We start from the raw sequence: 20,691 nt of genomic DNA, 5'->3' as shown, positions 1-20,691 counted from the left end.
ACGGAAGCAGACTGCCACGTCTTCCTCCATGGAACGGAAGGTGAGGCAACAGGCCCAGAGAAAGTAAGTGTCACCCAATTCGGAAACGATGGAGCAGCGTTCCAACCCAGGGAGCCAGGCTTGTGAGCAGTCTTAACTCTCGCTTGGGGAGCCGGATGAAGCCACAGTATCCTCGTCTGTGAACTGAGGCCACTGGTGTCGCCACAGGGCACCCTAAGCATGTGGTTCTTAGGCAGGAGCAGGAGCACCACAAACCCTGGAGCCCTGCAGTCCTGGGTTTGAATCTCTGTGCCGGCTCCCCTGCTGTTGACTTGTCTTCACCGGAAGGTGGGAACCAGTTTCCCCGCTTTGCAGGTGGGCAGCAGATTCCTGCTGTAGGCACCCTGCTTGGCATCAGTATTAATTTCCTCCTTACTCCCCCACTCCACGCCAGTGGCTTCTGAGCAGCTCATCCTTCGGGAGGTAGAAGCTAAAGCAGAAGCAGCGGGACTAGCGCTGTGCAAACGTTTGCCGAGGGTAGCTGGTGATTCAGTGGTAGGGCTCTGACCTTTCATGCAGGAGACCAGGGTTCGGTTCCCAGCCAGTGCACCTCACGAGCAGCCCCTACCCATCTGTCAGTGGAGTCTTGCTGTTGCTGTGATGCTGATCAGGTGTCAGTGAAATTCCCAGCTAAGACTAAGAAAGGCCTGGAAATCTGAAAAACTGCATCACAGCAGTCCAGTCCGCAGTCAGTCACAGGGATGGCGCAGGACCAGGCAGTTTTCACTCCATCGTGCGTGGGTTCACCCTGAGCCAGGGGCTGACTTGATAGCAGCTAAGAACTCATTTAAATCTCAGGCAACCCTGGGATATAGCTACATCATTTTGCCCATTTTCTGGAAGTAGAGACAGGTACAGAGAGGTGGAGAACTCTCCCCAAATTACACAGCTAGTAAGTAGCCAAACTTAAGATTGGAGCCACACTGTTAGGATCCAGAGCCCACACTCTTTATAATTCCCAAACTACCTCTGAGAAGCAGCCCTCGGAAAATGATTGGTACAAACACATGTTTGTATATGTAGACACATAACCCATTACCATCGAATCAATTTCAACTCATAGCGACCCCATAGGGTTCCCAAAGCTATAAATCTCTGTGGAAGCAGACTGCCGCATCTTTCTCCTGCGGAACTGCTGGTGGTTTCAAACCACCAATCTTTTGGTTAGCATTCAGTCACTTTAACCACTGTGCCACAAGGGCTCCTTTATATATGTATACACACACACACACATAGATACATATAAACCAAAAAAACCAAACTCGTTGCCATCGAGTCGATTCCAACCCACAGTGACCCTATAGGACAGAGTAGAACTGCCCCATAGGGTTTCCAAGGAGTGGCTGGTGGATTTGAACTCCTGACCTTTTGGTTAGCAGCTGAGCTCTTAACCACTGTGCCACCAGGGCTCCATGTATATATGTAGACACATAATTTTCATTTGTATACATTGCAAATGATTAAGCCTCAGATTACATATAACGTTCCCGGTTGGGGCTTCTAGGCAGTGGGGACAGTGGCAGCACAGTGTCTACCTTTTCTTTGGCGATATTTGGCTGAAGTGGAGCAGTGCTGTCCTGGTCACCACTGGCCGCACCCAGCCCCTCTTCTCAAAGTGGGTCCTTCCGACTCAAAAAATGTGACAAATAATTATTTCTCATGCTTTATTTACAAGGGCCCTACCCTGGGGCCACCACCCCAGCAGGTCACAACTTTGAGGAGGCTCTGAGTTCAGCTGCTCTGGGGCACATTTTTCCAGGGAGTTGGGGACCCCAGGGAAAATCAACACCCAAGTACTAACTGAATCTAAGTATGTGTGTGGAGGAGGGAATTAAGGAGGGAGGGTCTCGCATGTGTATAGGTGGTCCAGCCACAGCGAGGCTTCCGGCCTCCTAGTTTTCCCAGTGCCCAAGGGCCGCCCACTGGCATCAGTATTAATCTCGAAAGCAGTCTGAACTGTCGGGCAGCAGGATGGAGCCACAGTATCCTCATCTGTGAAATGGTAGTGAGGGTCTGCACCCATACTCCCCAGCTAATGGTGGTCCTGGTCACTCTGGACGGAAGCGAGGCCTCTCCAGTTTCAGCTCTGAGGTGTACCCCAAATTGCCCATGTTCATATCTCCACCCAGAATTCTCCTCTCTGGACGCCAGTGCCTCTCACATTTCTATCTCCAGCTCCTATCTGCTGGGAGCTCCAGACCCTTATATCCACTTCTCCTTGGGTGTCCTACAGGCATTGTTTAACAGGTCCAAGAGCACTCTTGGTTTGCCCCACCCCAAATCCATCTCCCTGTCCCTTTCGCCACCATTCCAAACCCGGAGTTCCTCCTTGCCACTTCTCTTGGATGCACTTTCTTCATTAAACCCATCGCCGGGTCCTCTTAGCTGTCTCCAGAATCTGACCACTTCTCAGTTCCCTGTGGCCACCAGCCACCTGCAGTTGCCTCCTCACTGGGCTCCCAGCATCCACCCCTGCGCCCAATAGTCTGTTCGCCTATACAACAGCGGGATCTGTTTAAGACATGAGCCCCTGAGATGGTCCTGCTAAGAATCTTCAATGCACCTGAAGTAAAATCCAGACTCTGAAGCCCCTGCCCCTTCTCTGTCCCCATCTCTTGGCTCTGACTTATTCCATTCTGCCACACACAGGTCTCCTCTCTACCCCTCAGACAAACCAAGCTCCTTCCTGCCACAGGGCCTTTGAACATGCTGGTCTTTCTGCTTAGAATCTCATCCCCCCATTCTTTCCAAAGCTGTCTCCTTCACCTCTACCAGGCATAGCTTAAATCTCACCTCCTCAGAGAAGCCCTCCCTGACCACCTTAGGCCCCCTTCTAATTTCCCTTCATAAGCCATTCCAAAGTGTCTAACCTGATGTTTTGTCTTCATCTGTTTCCTCACCCAGTTGTGGGCTCCAGGACTCCGGGGGGGACCTGGTGTTTTGTTTCATTCTCCCCCATTTCCCCAGCGCCCCCCACGCCCAGCCTGGCACTCAGTAGGCGCTCAATAAATAACGTGTTAACTGAATGGAAACCGGAAACCCATTGCCTAGCAGTAACTTTCCAAAACCCTGCTGGCCTCATCCCCAGACCCTGGGAGGGTCCCCAAGGACAGGGCGCGGCCGGTGGGGACCTTGCCAGGGCCAGGGTCCTCGGGCAGGATCCGGGAGGCGCGGTCTGGTGGATGGTGCTGTTCGCCGAGGCTGTGGCGCAGGCGGCAGCGGTGCCAGCCTCGGCGGATCTCCGCTTGCACCTGCAGTTGGACCGCGTTCAGAGGCGGTGCACAGCGCGCCTTTCCCAGCGCAGCCGCCAGAGGGCGCGAGCGGGCGGGCAGGGGCTCCCTACCTCCTTGTTGATGAAGCAGTAGAGGACGCTGACCAGGAAGCCCTGCCAGAGAAGGGTGGAGTTAAATCCCAGGTGGACACAGAATTGGAACCACCCTTTTTTAGTGCGCTCTGACCCTTAGCCGGCAACACACCACGCGACTGCATCCACCCTGGTGCAGTGACCCGTTGCTGTGCAGTCGATTCAGACTCCCCCCTCCCCGTCCTAAACTATTGCAGCTTCCTTCTCCCCTGGCTCTGGCTCACCCCCTCAACCTCACAGCTTTGCTGAGCTATACAGGGCAGGGCTGAGAAGAGGAGACTCTGGAGATAGGCTGCCTGGGTTTGAAACCTGCTTCCCCGCTTCACAAGCTCCTTAGCCCCTCCTTGGCTCAGTTTCCTTATCTAGAAAATGGGGTAATAATAAGAGTGGTGGTTGTGATAATTGAGCTATTATAAATATAAGGAGCCCTGGTGGTATAAAGGTTAAGTGCTCTGCTGCTAAACAAAAGTTTGGCAGTTTGAACCCACCCACCCATTCTTCGGTAGAAAGACCTGGCAATCTTCTCCCATAAAAATTACAGGCAAGAAAACATTATGGGACAGTTCAGCTCTTGTTGTCGCTATGAACCGGAATTGATGGTACCCAAGAACACTGACATTATTAATATATAAAAAGCTGGATGTCACTCACATAGTGTTACCTATTCTTTCCCGCAGCCACTCATGGGGGCCCCATGGATGTCAGAGCAGAACTGCGCTTCATAGGGTTTTCAATGTCTGTGATCGTTCAAAAGTAGATCACTAGGCCTTTCTTCCAAGATGACGCTGGATGGACTCGAACTGCCAGCCTGTCAGTTAGTAACCAAGCACTTAACCATTTGCACCATCCAGGGACTCCCAATCTTATTATTATTCCCATGATCTTGTTAAAATCTAACCCTGCTCAGAGCCCTCTCGGGGCTCCCGCCTCACTCAGAGTCAAACCAAAGTCCTCCCTAAGTCCCTGCACCATCTGCCCCCATCCCTGACAGTTCTGACCTCATTTTCCCCTCGCTCCTGCCAGCTCCCTTTGCCTCAGGCCTCCTGGTCTCCCCGTGTTCCCTCAGTCACACCAAGTACTCTCCACCTCAGGGACTCTGCACTCCCTGTTCCTCCTCCAGGAACTTTTCCCCAAAATATCTGCCTGATGTTTCCCCTCACCTTCTCCAAGGCTTCCTTCTCAGGAAAGCCTTCACTGACCTTCTGTCTGAAACAGTAACCCTGTCCTTTCCTCCTCAACTCTCTTTTCTTGCTCTCCCATCCCCACTACCATGTCACTATTGTTTGTCCCAAAACCCATTGCCCTCCAGTCAATTCCGACTCATGGCAACCCTATAGGGCGGAGCAGAACTGCCCCATAGAGTTTCTAAGGAGCGCCTACTGGATTTGAACCGCCAGAACTTTTGGTTAGCAGCCGTAGCTCCTAAACCACTAGCCACCAGGATTTCCCTGTACGAGTTACTTACATATTATATGTTTACTGTCCGTCTCTTCCACTAGAGGGCAGGGAGGGGCCTTTATCCTTTTGGTTCTTGGTTGTACTCCCACAGTCGGCTTGGACCAGTGCTTAGCACATAATAGTGCTCAATAAATATTTGCCCGATGAATGAACAGTCTTGTGAGGTGAGACTGGTCTTGTCCCCACTTTAGAGATAAGGAAACTGAGGCCTCACAGAGTGAAGCAGGGTTGGGACTAGGGTGAGACAAGCAAGTGCAGGGCTGGCCTGAGATTTTGGAATGAGTGCCTCCTTAAAATTGTGTGTATGTGTGTGCGGTAAAATATATACGCAACATAAAATTTAACCATTTTCAAGTGTACGATCCAGTGGCATTAACACACTCACGATGTCGTGCAAGCATCAACACTCTTTGTTTCCAAAATATTTTCATTGCCCCAAGCGAAAATTCTGCCTCCTTAAATTTTGTTCCTTAGGCACCTGCTAGGTCCCTGAGTGGCACAAACCATTAAGCACTCAGCTACTAGCGAAAAGGTTGGCAGTTTGAACTCACCCGTTGGTAACACAGAAGAAAAGGCCTGGTGATTTGCTTTCACTAAGATTGTTGTTTTTGCATCCAAATTGGCAAAGAAGCAGTAAAAGTATCTCTGTTTGCAGATGACATGATCTTATACACAGAAAAACCTAAAGAATTCTCAAGAAAGCTACTGAAACTAATAGAAGAGTTCAGCAGAGTATCAGGATACAAGATAAACAAAAATCAGTTGGATTCCTCTACACTAATAAAAAGAACATCGAAGAGGAAATCACCAAATCAATGCGATTTATAATAGCCCCTAAGAAGATAAAATACTTAGGAATAAATCTAACCAGAGACATAAAAGACCTATACAAAGAAAACTACAAGACACTACTGCAAGAAACCAAAAGAGACCTACATAAGTGGAAAAACATACCTTGCTCATGGACAGGGAGACTTAACACTGTAAAAATGTCTATTCTGGCCAAAGAGATCTATAGATACAATGCAGTTTTGATCCAAATACCAGTGACATTTTTTAATGAGATGGAGAAACAAATCACCAACTTCATATGGAAGGGAAGGAGGCCCCGGATAAGTAAAGCATTACTGAAAAAGAAGAACAAAGTGGGAGGCCTCACACTACCTGATTTTAGAACATATTATACTGCCACAGTTGTCAAAACTGCCTGGTACTGGTACAACAACAGATACACAGACCAATGGAACAGCGTTGAGAATCCAGACATAAATCCATCCACATATGAGCAGCTGATATTTGACAAAGGCCCAAAGTCAACTAAATGGGGAAAAGACAGTCTCTAACAAATGGTGCTAGCATAACTGGATATCCATCTGTAAAAAAAAATGAAACAAGACCCATACCTCACACCATGAACAAAAACCAATTCAAAATGGATCAAAGACCTAAATATAAAATCTAAAACGATAAAGATCATGGGAAAAAAAATAGGGACAATGCTAGGAGCCCTAACACATGGCAGAAACAGTATACAAAACATTACTAGAGGTAGGAATGTGAAATGGTACAACCACTCTGGAAATCGATTTGGCGCTTCCTTAAAAAGCTAGAAATAGAACTACCATATGATCCAGTAATCCCACTCCTTGGAACATATCCTAGGGAAGTAAGAGCTGTCACACGAACAGAAACATGCACACCCATGTTCATTGCAGCACCGTTTACAATAGCAAAAAGAAGGAAGCAACCCAGGTGCCCATCACAGATGAATGGATAAATAAATTGTGGTATATTCAACAATGGAATAGTATGCACAAAGAACAACGTTGAATCTGTGAAACATAACATGGAAGAATCTGGAAGGCATTAGGCTGAGTGAAATTAGTTGCAAAAGGACAAATATTGTATGAGACCACTATTATAAGAACTCAAGAAACAGTTTAAACAGAGATGAAAATATTCTTTGATGGTTATGAGAGGGGGGAGGGAAGGAGAGAGGGGGAGGGGGATTCACTAATTAGATAGTAGATAGGAACTAATTTAAGTGAAGGGAAGGACAACACATAATACTGGAGAGGTCAGCACAACTGGACTAAACCAAAAGCAAAGTTTCCTGAATAAACCGAACGCTTCAAAGGCAAGCATAGCAGGTTCAGGGGTTTGGGGATAATGGTTCCAGGGGACATCTAGGTCAATTGACATAATAAAATCTATTAAGAAAACATTTTGCATCCCACTTTGGAGAGTGGCGTCTGAGGTCTTAAACACTAGCAAGTGGCCATCTAAGATGCAACAATTGGTCTCAGACCACGTGGAGCAAAGGAGAATGAAGAACACCAAAGACACAAGGTAAGTATGAGTCCAAGAGTCAGAATGGGCCACGTAAATCAGAGACTACATCAGCCTGAGACCAGAAGAACTAGATGGTGCCCGGCTACAACCAATGACTGCCATGACAGGGAGCACAACAGAGAATCCCTGAAGGAACAGGAGAGCACTGGGATGCAGACCTCAAATTCTTACAAAAAGACCAGACTTAATGGTCTGACTGAGACTGGAGGGACCCTGGAAGTCATGGTCCCCAGATCTTCTGTTAGCCCAAGACAGGAACCATCCCCAAAGACAACTCTTCAAACAGGGATTGGACTGGACTACAAGAAAATGATACTGGTGAGGAGTGAGCTTCTTGGATCAAGCAGGCACATGAGAATATGTGGGCAGCTGCTGTCTGGAGGGGAGATGTGAAGGCCAAGGGGGACAGAAGCTGGCTGAATGGACACATAAATACAGGGTGGAGAGAAGGAGAGTACGGTCTCATTAGGGGGAGGGCAACTAGGAGTATATAGCAAGATGTATATAAGGTTTTGTATGTGAGACTGACTTGATTTGTAAACTTTCATTTAATGCACAATAAAAATATAAGAAAAAAATGTACTGAAGTCCTGGCCCCTATACCTATGGATGTGATCCTGTTTTGAACTAGGGTTTTCTTTGTTATGTTAATTAGGTCATACCTGAGTAGGGTGGGTCCTAAATCTAATCACTTCTGAGTTGTTAAAAAAGAATAGACAAGGAGACACACACAGGGGGAAGATCCCATATGAAGACAGACACACATGGCAGCTGCATCTAAGTGCAGCAGCTCCGAGGATTGCTGGCAGCTACTAGAAGCTGAAATAGAAAGAGGACTTTTACTTAGAGCCATATCTTGCATTTGAATTTCAAGACTCCTGAACTGTGAGCAAATAAATTTGTTCTTTAATGCCAAAAAAAAAAAAAAAAAAGATTGTTTTTAGTGGCCATCAAGTTGATTCCACTCATGGCGACCCCATGTGCTGAGAAAACCCTGTGGTGCCGGGCTCTCCTCTGTAACACCTGGGGTCATGATGAGCTGGAATCACCTCCATGGCAGCTAACAACAACAGGCACCTGCTTGCCTCACCCTGGTCCCCACCTTAAGGTGAAGACATTTAGCCAACACCACTCATCCACCTGGAAAGAGAAGCAGCTGGGAAGTGACAGAGCCCGCATTTGGCCCCAGGTCTGTCTGGCCTCAGAGTTCTGCCTTTGTGAAGAGCGGGAGGCAGTACTGCCGGGGCCACTCAGCCTTGGTCCCAGCCCCTTCCCCCAGCCCAGGCAGCGCTCGCTCAGTACTGTGTGCTCAATGAATGATGAAATCCCAACCAATGGTGAAAGCCCCCCACCCAGTGGCTGGGCCAGAGGATGACTGGGGAGGAGGGTTCTAGGTCAAAGGATTTAGCACCCTGGCACACCACCACCACCACCCCCGCACCTGGAAGGAGCTGAGGAAGATCTCAAAGCCGAGCTTGGCGAAGCGCAGGGTGCCCCGGGCCTGTTCCTCCGTCACGGGCGCAAATACCACCTCGTGGACGCCCAGCAGGGGTACCAGCGTCAGCGTGGAGCGCGCCAGCCTGGGGATAGAGGCAGCAGTGGCCCCGCGTCCCGAGCCCCCATCACACCCAGTGGCACTTGTCCTTCCGTCCAGGCCCCCGCCCGCACCTCAGCCGATAATCCGGGCAGCGCATCTGCCGCGTTCTCAGTTTGGACACGAGGATGCCAAGAATGCGGATAAAGATGAGGAAATTAATCTGCGGGGAGAGATAGAGCCTCAAACAGTCCCACTCCGCCCTAGGGGAGCGGAAAGAGGGTGTCCGCTTCCCAGGGCTGGAAGTCCCGGAGGACAGCCTGGAGGAGACGGGGCCGGCCGTACCAAGATGGTCACGAGGATAGGGGTGCGGATGATCCACCAGATGGCTTTAATATCGTTCCGCTCCCAGCACCTGGGAGATGCGGGGGAAGAGCTGAGATAAACAAGCCCTTATACTCACAGGGTCCTGCACACTCACTCGTCAGGCCCCACCCACCTTCCTTAAGGCCTCACCTATATTAATTTAAAGCCCCGCCCAGTACTATTCAGCCCCGCCCACTCTCTCTTCCAGTAGTCCCCAGCACAACCTTTCCAAGCTCCCCAATTCCTTTAGACCCCGCCCGCCTTCCCTTCAAGCCCTGCCCACACTCCCTCCAACCCCCCTGGCCACCCCTCAAAGCCCTGCCCACCTCCCAGGTCCTGCCCCAGACCCCGCAACTCACTGCGTGTTCTCGTACAGGTACCTGACGATCACCCAGGGAATGACGAAGAGCGCGGGGGCCCCTGTGCAGACCCCGACCCCCACCCCCCCACCCCGCCGCAGCTGTCAGCGTGCGCACAGGCCCCGCCAGACCCAAGACCCGCGGGAAGCCCCAGCCGAGGTGGGGAGGCCAAGCCTGGAGAGGGGAGGAGACTCCCTGAGGTCAACTAACGGGGTAGTCAGGGGTGGGCGCAGGCACGTTGGGCTGGGCCAGGCCTGGGGTCGGGGCTCACCCCAGCCCAGGATAAGGTAGCAGCGGAAGTGGTCCCCTTCGGAGCCTCCCACGAGCACCAGGAGGCTGTGCAGGTAGACGCCCTCCACCAGCAGCCAAGTGTAGTTGGCGCCCACGCAGTATTGGGTCATGATCTGGGCCGTGCGGCAAGCGCCTAGGGCCTAGGGGTCAGCCAGAGAAGGGGAGGGGGAGCAGTCAGGGCTCCCAGGGGGTCCCCCCTTCACCACCATCTCTTGCTATCCAAAGTTCTTTTCCCAGGCTACATCCTCAACAAAGGGCTGGTTTCTCACTCTGGGGCCCCTGGGTGGTACAAACAGCTAATGTGTGTGGCTGCTAAACAAAAGAGCAGAAGTTTGAGTCCCGGCAGAGGTGCCTCGGAAGACAGGCCTGGCAATTTACTTCTGAAACATCAATCATTGAAAACCCTTTGTAGCACAGTTCTCCTCTGACACACATGGGGTCGCCACGAGTGGGAATCGACTCCACCACAACTGGTTAGTTCTCACTCCAACCTCCTCCCCTAAATGGACTCTTCCACTCTAGCCTTCTTAACAATTGGTATCTTCCCTCTTGCTATCAGAGTTTCTCCCAAATCCCCCAAAATATGGTCTTCCCCACCCCAGCTCCTTCAAAGAATTGAAATCTACCCTTCAAAAGTTTTCTCCCACTCACCACCCTCTCCCACCCCCATGGCTTGGTAACAATGGTATGGCCCATCTTGCCACCTCGATTTTCCCACCTCATTACCCTACCACTTCAGCGGTATACTCACTCCCACTCTATTGCCTGGGAACAACTGGAACTCTCGAAGTCTCCCTACCACATAGTTTCTCCCACCCCGTGTACCCTACCCCCTAATAATCTTCTCCTGCTCTATCTCCAAGTAACAATTGGTGTCCACCAAACCCCCCCACCAACTGGTTTTTCCCATCCTGTCCCGCCTCATCTCCAGCATGTGGATTCTCTCATCGGTGGACAATCCAAGGATGCCTGAGATAATGAGACAGAGAAATTGGATTCTACCATAGAGGGTGATGGTGGTAAATTTAAATGATAGGTGGGAGAGTTCATTCAATGATGGGGGGGGTCAAGTTGGGAGGGTGCCTTTCAAAATGTGTTTGAAGGAGCCTAGAGAGATAACGTGTTGATAGTGTTGTTAGTGGCAGTATGCTCAGCCGCCTACTTATGGGGCTGCCCTGCGCAATGTGATCGGACCATTGTGATCCATAGAGTTTTTATTGGCTGATTTTCAGAAGTAGAGCTCCAGGCCTTTCCTCCTAGTCTGTCTTAATCTGAAAGCTCTGCTGAAACTTGTTCAGCATCATAGCAACACGCAGCCTCCACTGACTGATGGGTGCATTGGACGGGAATCAAACTCGGCTCTCCAGTTATGGAAGCTGGGAACTCTACCACTGAACCACCACTGTCCCCACTGATGGTGTAGGAGGCAGTAAATGGATTGGGAAGTTCCTGACCGATCCAAAGTAGGCCGATGCCCATTTGAGGAAGTGGTGGGATCATGCTTACCTGGCTCCAGAGGGTCCGGGTCTGGTCCCCAGGATAGGGGCCAGGTGGGGGCAGAAGACGGTCTCGGGTGAGGATGGCTGCGGCCCGCAGCATGAACGAGGTGAACAGGTTGATGTGAATGTAGTTGCGAGTGCAGCGCAGCCTCCTGGGAGAATCGGGAAGCAGTCTGGGGACCCCTGGAGACCAGTCCTCAGACATAGAAGCCGCCCCAGCCCTTCCCATAGAACTGCCAGTGGATGCTTGGAAGTGGTAGAGCCTGCCTATTCCCTCTTACTGGGCAAATGGGGGCCCTACCTGAAGACACTCAAGAGGAGCAGGGCCAGCAGCAGGGTGGCAAGGGACAGGGAGTAGCCAACAGTATACATGACCTGCAGCCGCTCCAAGATCAGCCTTTGGTCCTGGGTAGAGGGGCAAGGGGGACATGGGAAGAGGACTCAGCTCTTCCCTCAGCCCTAGAAGGGGTTCTTTACTCCTGCCAGCAGCCCAATTTTCTCTTGGGGAACCATCTACCTTTGCCTGGGTGGGGCTGACTCCGCCCCTCAGCTCCAGGACTGGGCATGTGATCCATGCCCAGCCAATCAGGGTATGCTATCTAACACCCACTTCCCACAGTGACTGGTTCAGGGCAGGCATATGACCCAAACCAAACCAATGAGACATTACGTTGGAGCTACTGAGAATGAAAACATAGGTTTTCCATAGTGTTGCTGGGTTTGTGGCATGTAAACCTGGTGCTAATGCGGGCCAACTCTGCCACTCCATTGGAGAAATAAGACCAGCCAGCACAGAGGAGCACAGACATGTTATGGTGAGAGAGACTTGCAATCACATCATTAGAACACCTAGATCCAGCTGTGGCTGAAGCTGTAGCCTTATACTTTCAACCACAGAAGCCAATACATTTCTCTTTCTTTCTCCTTAAAGCAAAATTGAGTTGGGTTTCTATCACTTGCAACCCAGAGTCCTGAACAGTACCAGGGGTTTCAGGCTTGGCCTGAGGGTGCTGCCCTTTTTTTCCTCTTGGATGCCTTAACCTACATTTCCCCTGCCCACCAACATCTTCACACCTGGAAGACTCCATTCCTCTCTGGGTTCTCACACTGGGAATGGTCCCTCCAAGGTCCCCACTGGCCATCATTGCCACACTGGCGGAGAACAAAGCCCGTGGCCACTGTGGGGAAACAAGGAAGAGGGATCAGAGGCACAGAGACAGACAGAAAGAGAATGAAAGACACACTAAGACAAAGGCAGAGAGAAGGCCGGAGTGATGATGACAACAAACCCTTATGTAGCACTTTACATACATTAATTCATTTAATATTCATAACAACCCTATGAAATTTGTACTATCATCAGCTCTGTTTTACAGATGAGGAAATTGAGACACAAAGAATTTAAACCTGCCCAAGGCAACATAGCTACTGAGGGACACAGAGGCCAGGAAGACCAAGAAGCCCAGAGAGAGGGATTCAGGAAAAGGAGAGAAAATAAGAATCTCGAACAATAACACACGTGAGAAAAATGCTTCTTAGTTCAATCAAGTCTACGAGATCAAATGGGCAACACCTGCCCAAAAGCAAAGACGAGAAGGCAGGAAGGGACAGGTAAACTGGATGAATGAACACGGGGAGCCCGAGGTGGTTAAGGAGGAGAGTACTGACACATTACAGGGATTGCAACCAATGTCAGAAAACAAGTTGTGTGTAAATTTTTGAATGAGAAGCTAATTTGCATTGTAAACTTTCACCTAAAGCACAATTAAAAAAAAAAAAAAAAACTTGTCCTGGGAGACAAAAAAGGGACATTATGTGCCAGGGTCAGGGTCACCCAGCCAGGGCTGGACAGGCAGAGGAGAAACCCAGACAGAGGGGAGCACGAGATGGGGTGTAGGTGAGCTGGAGGGGTGTCTGGGGCACGGATCGGGGGTCTTTGTGTCTGGGGATGGGTGGGGTCCAGGGGGCGCCTCACCGTGCTTGTGCCAGGGCAGGTACCAGGGGCAGGAGGCGCGAGCAGTGGCGTTGGGTGCAGCGTAGTCCCAGCAGACGTACATATCGAAGGACCCGTTGCAGGCGAGGCCTAGGGGTGGGCGTGGTGGGCAGGCGCCCAGGACCTAGGGCTCAGCTCCTGCAGCCCGGACTCAGTCTTTCCCTCGCAAGTCTCGCCCTAGCCCCACCCACCTGGAGTGGATCTGGTCCAAGCTCCGCAGAAAGTTCCTCCCACCAGCCCAAGGAAACCCTGGTGGCTGTGATTAAGAGCTACCGCTACTAACCAAAAGGTCAGCAATTCGAATCCACCAGGCGCTCATTGAAAACCCTATGGGACAGTTCTACTCTGCCCTATGGGGTCGCTATGAGTTGGCATCGACTCCACCTCAATGGGGTTTGGTTTGACCAAGCCAAGGCCCCTCCCACCTTCTGACCCCCAGTGTGGGCTCCTCGCACTGAGCAAGTCCCCGCCCCATATTCTGCCCACCATAGGTTCCTTCCCTAGGCTGCGCCCTATACTCTGCACCTTTGGTGGTCCATTTGAGGCCTCACCTCTTAGTGCAAGCCCCGCCCAAGACTCCTCCCATTTCAAGCTTCGTCTCCACCTTTCCTACCAATAGGGCCCTGCTCCAGTCCCCACTGTATTTATGTCCAGGCCCCTCCCACCTACTCCCGGCTCCGCTTAAGCCCCTCGGACCCAGCCCACAGCTACCACAGATGTCTCCTCTTTCAAGCCTCTCTCCAGGCCCCTCCCGGCAACCCTGGGCCCGCCCTAAGCCCCGCCCCCTCACCCTCAGCCCCACCCCCTGCCGCTAGCCTCCCCGCCGCACCTAAGGGGGGCGCTGCGGCCTTCAAGGTCTCCTGGCACTCCCTGCGGTACCGTTCCCAGCGCAGGTACAGCTCCCCCGCCGTCTGCCCCTCAGAGCCTGTCCACCAAAAGAGAGAAAGGAAGATCCCGCCAGACGTACCCCATCCCCAGTAAGCACGTTTGGTGTGGGCCAGAAACACCCCAGAGATCCTTGAAGGGGCTAGCTAAGAACCGCAGGGGAGGTCAGTGATTGCAAGGGCTCAGGCGGGGGGCGGGATGAACAGGTGGAGCACTGGACATTTTTAGGGCAGGGAAGCTGCTCTGTGTGATACTGCAGTGGTGGACACATGACATTATGCGTTTGTCAAAACCAGTAAGACTGTACAACACGGAGTGAACCCTAATGTAAACTATGGGCTTTAGTTTGTAATAATATATATCAAGACTGATCCATCAATTGTAATAAATGTACCACAGGAATGCAAGCTGTTAATAAAAGGAGAAACAGCATGCTGGGGGGGAGGGGCATACGGGAACTCCGTACTTTCTGCACAGTTTTTCTGTAAACCTAAAAAAAAAGTCTATTAAGACAAACAAACCGAATACACTGTTGGGGACTTGGGTGGGGGGTGCCTAGAAACCACCGGAGGAGTTGCTGGGTGGGAAGGGGGAAGGGCTGAAAACTTCCAAGAAAATTAGGAAGGAGGTGGCTGGAAGCCATAAGGGGGATCTATGGGGGAAAGACTGGGGAGTGGAAACAGCCACCAGAACTTGAATCTGGGCAAGGCAGAAGCATGTCTAAGGTATGACACATGCCCTGGGCACCACTTGAGGACGTGGGGGCGGGCGCCACTGAGCAGCTTCTATTAACCACTACAGTTTCTATGGCCAGCTGTCAGAGATCATTCGGCAAATTAAAACCAATACTTTTTTATTTGAGAGACTCCATGGGTCAAGGCAGACTATGTCACCTTGCTGTGCTGAGTGTAGAAAGAGAAGAAACTGGAAAAAATGACTTTGAGCACGTCATAGATCAATTTTCATCGGTGAAAGCAAGGACCGTGCAGTTGTCATTTTCAGGTAGTGCCATAATGTGTTAAGTCAGAGATTAATGAGCTTGACTTGTATTTTTGAGCTGATAATATGGTATGTTAAGTCTTCTAAAAGATGGCTGTCAGATGGTTGGACAGGGACGCAATTTCGGTGTTTGCCATAGGCGCTATTTTCCGTAGACATGCCTGTGCTGAAGCGGGACAATCTTAAAACTCTCCTTGCTGATGGGGGAAGACTTAAAACCGTCCCGAAACCTCCCTCCAAGCCTTGAACTCTGGCGATTCGTGGGTCCTCACCTCCGCCCTCCGAAGCAGCGGCCCCCACAGTGAGAGCAGCAGCAGCAGCCAGGACCCAGGGCTCAGCATCTTGCAGATGGCCAGGCATGGGGGACGAAGGGTCAGGTCACGTGGGAGCAGTCCGGCCTGGAGGGTCCCAGGGCAGTTAGGCGCCTCCAGCCTTGCAGAGCAGCCCAGTGGCCCCCAGCCTCGGGGACTCACGCATTTGCACACGGAGGCCCACACCACACACACCCCACCCCACCCCGGCCCCACGCGGGATTGGGGGGGCGCGAGGAGTGGCCGGCACCGAGGCTGAGGCACACGATTGCCGGGCCCGCCTCCAGTTTGTTGCTCCGGCAGCGACGGTGGACAGGGGGCGGGGGTGTTTGCTGAGGGGGCGGTTGCCCTAGAGCTGCGCTGGGCGGAAGCGCCAGCGTCACCCGGAGTCTAGACCCAGAGACTCTGGGGACCGCCTTGGAGAGGAGGGAGTAGCAACCGTCAGCTAAGGCTAGGGTGGAGCGTGAGTCCCCCATCGGAGTTCCCACTCTGGGGGGTTTCAAATGGCCCAGAAAAACCTGACCCTATAAAACTTTCCCCGCTGTGGAGAAAACCCAGGATCGGCAGGACAGCCCCTCTCCCAACATCCAAATCCTTAGAGACTAGAGAGGCGTCAGACCCTGGCTTACATCTGCAGGGGCTCAGTACCTGGAAACCTCTGGTCCAAAATCCCCCGCCCCCCTACCAGGCACCACGTAGGGAAAGGGAAAGGGGAAAGTAGGGAGAATCTCAGAAGGAGCCCCCTGGAAGACAGACACGCAGTCAGAGACATACCAGACAGAAATACAGAGACTAGAGACACACAGAGAAAGAGAGACACGGCTAGAGACTAGAGACCAAGGGACATAGAAAGCGACAAATATGTGGACCAGGAGACAAAGACAAGGAGAGAGACAGAGTGGGAAAGAGAGACAGAGATACAGAAGCAAAGCCTTCTGGAGGCTAAACAGATTGAGAGATATGGAAACAGACACCAAGAGACAGAGACTGAGAGACAGAAAGAGACAAAGGTATAGGCTGAGAGAGAGAGAGAGAGAGACCCAGAGACTTGAGGGGGAGATGGGGGCAGAAGGAACAGGCTAGGACTGGGAGAGTCCTCACCTGCCCCCAGCTCTACTCATGCTCACCTGTTCCTGCCGCCGCTTCAGCTGCTGCTGCTGCCGTCTCCACTGCCTGTCTGGGCACTGGAAGAGGTGACAGGCGCTGGCAGCCTGGGGTGGTGGGAGAGGGCGGAGCCAGGGCGGGACCCAGAACAGGAGGGAGAGCTCCAGCTAAGATCCAGCACAGGAGGACCATGGCATGTAAGTATCACAGTCACTCCAGGTCACGTGGAAGAGCAGTCACACTGTCACTGTCCCAAGGACCCCCCACCATGCACGGTCTCTCACTGGCCCACCTACAGCCCCCTAGTCACACAGCACACCTCCCACCCAGTCACTCACACACAGAGCAACAGCCACGAAGTCACATACACAGCGTCTCACACAACCCATACTGTGGCGCAGTGAATTACCTTCTAGCCATAGCGTTTGTGATTCACACACAATGATTGAATGGGACCATGCAAATAAAGTGTATGGAGCCCTAAGGAAGGGGTTAATCAGTTTTACCATCCGACTAGGCTTAAAACGAGCTGTCCCAGAGGGGGGAAGAGAAGATCTCACCACCACCAAGAAAGAAGAGCCAGGAGTGGGGTGTGTACTTTGGGCCCTGAATCCCTGTGCTGAGAAGCTCCTGGAACCAGGACCTAAAGAGAGAGCTGTAACACCAAAGACGGTGAGAAGCAGCAGCAGAGAAATGGTGGCAGCACAGGAAGGAGACCACAGGAGACAGCGGTTGGGCTTCCTGGCCCACAGAAAGAGAAAGCTGAGTGCCTTTAGGTGGCAGGCTTACTGGCAGAGTGGGGTGCCTCTGGGCACTTACCAGCAGAACTAAAAGAGCTTTGTAACACTTGCCCAAGCAGGGCAGAGGCCAGGCCGAGACCAGCCTTTGGGCACGGCTGAGAAGAGGCTGTCCTGATGGAAGAACTGTATCCTGAGTGTTCCTGAACCAGAATTGTAACTCGTTACTTCCCTAGTAAACCCCATAATCATAAGTATTGTCTGTGAGTTCTGGGTGGCCATTGCAACGAATTATCGAACCCAGCAGAGAAGTAGAGAGTGCCGTGGGAAGGACAGACGGTGTCAGAATTGGTAAAAAGGGCTGGCGAGAGGAGGTATGTCTGACCTTTGCCTCATAGGAATCAGCGTTGGGCTGTTGATCTTGAATCTCCTTCCCCCTGGTATAGTTAGAAGAGGTCAGACACCCCTGCCACGCCATTTTTACATATACCACCTGAGCCACAGAGAGACGCCGTTGCAGAATCTCACACGATTACTCATAGAGTCACACGTCATTCCCAGGTGTACCTTCCCACGGTCACACCCAAAGAGCCAAAGTCTCTCACCCCCAGGCTGACACAGTGACACACAGCCACACGCCCAGGGCAGTGGACTCCTGTACCAACAGTAACACAATCATAGCTTCACAGTCTCAGTGACGCTGTCATGCACACGTGTCCACACAATCACTAGTCACATTACAATCACCATCCATCTCTCCCAATGGCCCATGTGCCCACGAGGGCAGAGCCAGGCATCTTGGTCACTGCTGAGTGCCCAGTATAGTCCAGCACAGGTCTGAGTACAGAGCAGGGGCTCAGAAATTACTACTGGTGCAATAAACACACACGGTTGTATAGTCACTGGTACTTTAGTGACACAACCTACACACACACTTGTTGACACTCTCACACACTTCGCATAATCACCCCCAGAGTTCACAGAGTCACACCCCTACACACAGGTCCAGTCGTCACCAAGACACACACTCTCTCAAGTTCTCAGCATGACACTGTCACACTGCCACCCTCCCTCATGAAGTCCTATCACACAGACACACAACTTTCCATCACAGCCCCACTCGCACTTGACAGCCACACACAATCACCCAGTAGGGGTACACATCATGTCCCCACCACCCCACGATCACACACAGTCATAAACGGGGTCAACACCACAATCCTACCACCCCACAATCACACACAGTCACACAGAGGGTCACACACCACAATCCCACCACCCCACAATCATACACTAACCCCTAGTCTCACCAGTCCCATGGTCATGGTCACTATTGACTCACACACCTTCTTAGGACCTCTACTTCCAGTCTCTTCCTTTGTCCTAAAATTTCATGTGAGAGGAGAGGGCTTAGCAACCGAGTTCCCGTTTTCAGCGCCCTTGCGTCCCTTTGACACAAACCACCAATTGTCCCACATAAATCATGTGATTAACGTTCATGAGCATGAGTTCCCCTGGGATCTAAGAGAAGGGGGCAGGGTCGAGTCTGCCCATTTTGGAGAGGAGAAACTGAGGCCCAGAAGCGGCCCCAAGAAGGGCAGGGAGTAAGGGGTGGTAGGGGGACCAGCACCAGAGGCTGGAAGGAGGCCAGGCTGGGAGGGCCAGGGGGATCCCTCACTTCCTGGTCTCTGGCTGGCCTCCCTGCTCTCTGCCCCACATTCCTGGTGCCCTCTGGGTCCTGGGAAAGGCTGCTCTCATGGAGTGGAGCGGGGAGGGAGTGTGAGATTGCCCGGCACCTCGGGGAGAAGCTGGGCTTGTGGGGTCTCTCCTTGGCCCCCCTGCTGGGGCTGGGGGGAAGGGGCTGGGGGAGAGGAACCCGGGCCTGGGCGATGCCTAGAGGCAAAGTGATGGATTGGTAGGGTGGCTGAGGTCCTAGGGTAGGGGTGGGAGTGGGAAGACTGAGAAGGGGGAGGGGAAAGCAAGGAGGAAGGGGAAGCAGTGGACAGGGATTGAAGTGGTGAGAGGGAAAGGAAACCAAGGGCCAAGACAGACCCAGAGGGGGAGAGAGAGGAAGACAGAAAGAGATAGAGAAAATGAAAGAGACCAAGAGAAAGAGAGAAACAGATCAAGAGATAGAGACAAAGACAACAGGGAAAGACAGAGAAATCAAGAGAAGGGTGGAGAAAGAGACCAAGAGAAAGACAAACCAAGGGAGAGAAAGCAGGGACCAAGAGAAGACACAAACTGAATGATCAAGATATCGGGAGAGACAGTGATGGGATGGGTGAGAGCGCCAGAAAGACCAGGTCCTGAGAACAGAGATGACCAAGATCAGGAGACCGGGAGACGAACAGGGTGGCCTCAGGCTGCTGTAGTGCAGATTTCCTCACCCCCTCCATCATCAGCCCTCCACTCCTGCTCCATCCTCAGCTGTCCACCCCACCTCATCACCCCTTGAGGAAAACACAGGACCCAGTGGGGAGTGAGCATGGAGTACAGGAGGAGGAGGTGGGTACAGGTAGATGCCTGGGTCCCTGCGCAGCCCCCCTGCACAGCCCAGCCCCCCTGCACAGCCCAGCCCCCCTGCGCAGCCCAGCCCCCCTGCACAGCCCAGCCCAGCCCCCCTGGGGTCCTCTGGGTCTTTGCCCTTCAGGCTACATCTCTCTGCAGGGCACCAGGGGTGGCCACAAGCCCTCTCTGGCTCCCAAGCTCAGGGCTTCTGGAACTTTTTCTGCCCTGGGACTGGGCAGAGAAGCCACGCCCCCCATCACCCAACCCCTCGCAGGCAGCCATGTGCACCCCTAGACCCCAGAGGACCCAGAAAGAGAGGAGCCCCTTCTCCTTGCCTTTCAACACTCTCCCCTATCAATCTCCATTTTCCTTTTCTATTCCTGTCTCTGGAATCCCTAGGTGGTGCAAATGGTTAACATGCTCAGCTGCTAACTAAAAGATTGGAGGTTTGAGTCCACCCAGAGGAGCCTTGAAAGAAAGACCCGGCGATCTACTCCCCCCTCCCTCCTTTTCTCTCTCTGTTGTCTTTCTTGCTTCACTCCACCCTCTCTCTTCCTTTAGTGTGACTCTCTCCTTCCTTCTTTTTTCTGACTCCACACTCAGCTTGCCCCTGTCTTTCTCTCCTGTCTGTCTGTCATTTCTCTTCTCTTCTGGTTTCTCTCAGTGTCATTCTTCCTCTTTGCTCATTTCTATTGGTCTTTCTCTCCAGAATAGTCTCTTTTTGCTCATCTTCAAGATTTCTCCTTTCTCTCATCCTCTTTTCCACTCTGCTTTCTTGATGCCTGTCTGTCTGTCTTTTTCTCTCCCTCCAGCTCTTGTTCTCCTCCCCCACCCCCTACCAATGACCAGGCCTTAGGTACCTTATTCCTAATATTGTCCCCCCCTCCAC

The 20,691-nt window shown here is 52.1% G+C and overlaps 1 protein-coding gene across 1 annotated transcript; it reads right to left on the bottom strand.

Moving 5' to 3' along the window:
* Positions 1–1,511: 1,511 nt before the first annotated feature.
* On the bottom strand, positions 1,512–19,096 carry GIPR (gastric inhibitory polypeptide receptor). The gene is given in 15 exon segments (XM_064293837.1): positions 1,512–3,335; positions 3,338–3,424; positions 8,655–8,793; positions 8,882–8,970; positions 9,093–9,162; positions 9,473–9,533; positions 9,744–9,903; positions 11,270–11,414; positions 11,564–11,667; positions 12,337–12,440; positions 13,238–13,345; positions 14,085–14,180; positions 15,412–15,537; positions 16,578–16,721; positions 18,638–19,096. Coding segments are annotated over 13 exon segments (1,500 nt in total). The 5' UTR covers positions 15,500–15,537; positions 16,578–16,721; positions 18,638–19,096; the 3' UTR covers positions 1,512–3,086.
* Positions 19,097–20,691: the final 1,595 nt, after the last annotated feature.

This window comes from Loxodonta africana, chromosome 11 (genome assembly GCF_030014295.1).
Source record: "Loxodonta africana isolate mLoxAfr1 chromosome 11, mLoxAfr1.hap2, whole genome shotgun sequence".
In the NCBI taxonomy this organism is placed as follows: Eukaryota; Metazoa; Chordata; class Mammalia; order Proboscidea; family Elephantidae; genus Loxodonta; species Loxodonta africana.
This window is presented reverse-complemented; position numbering and strand designations above follow the sequence as displayed.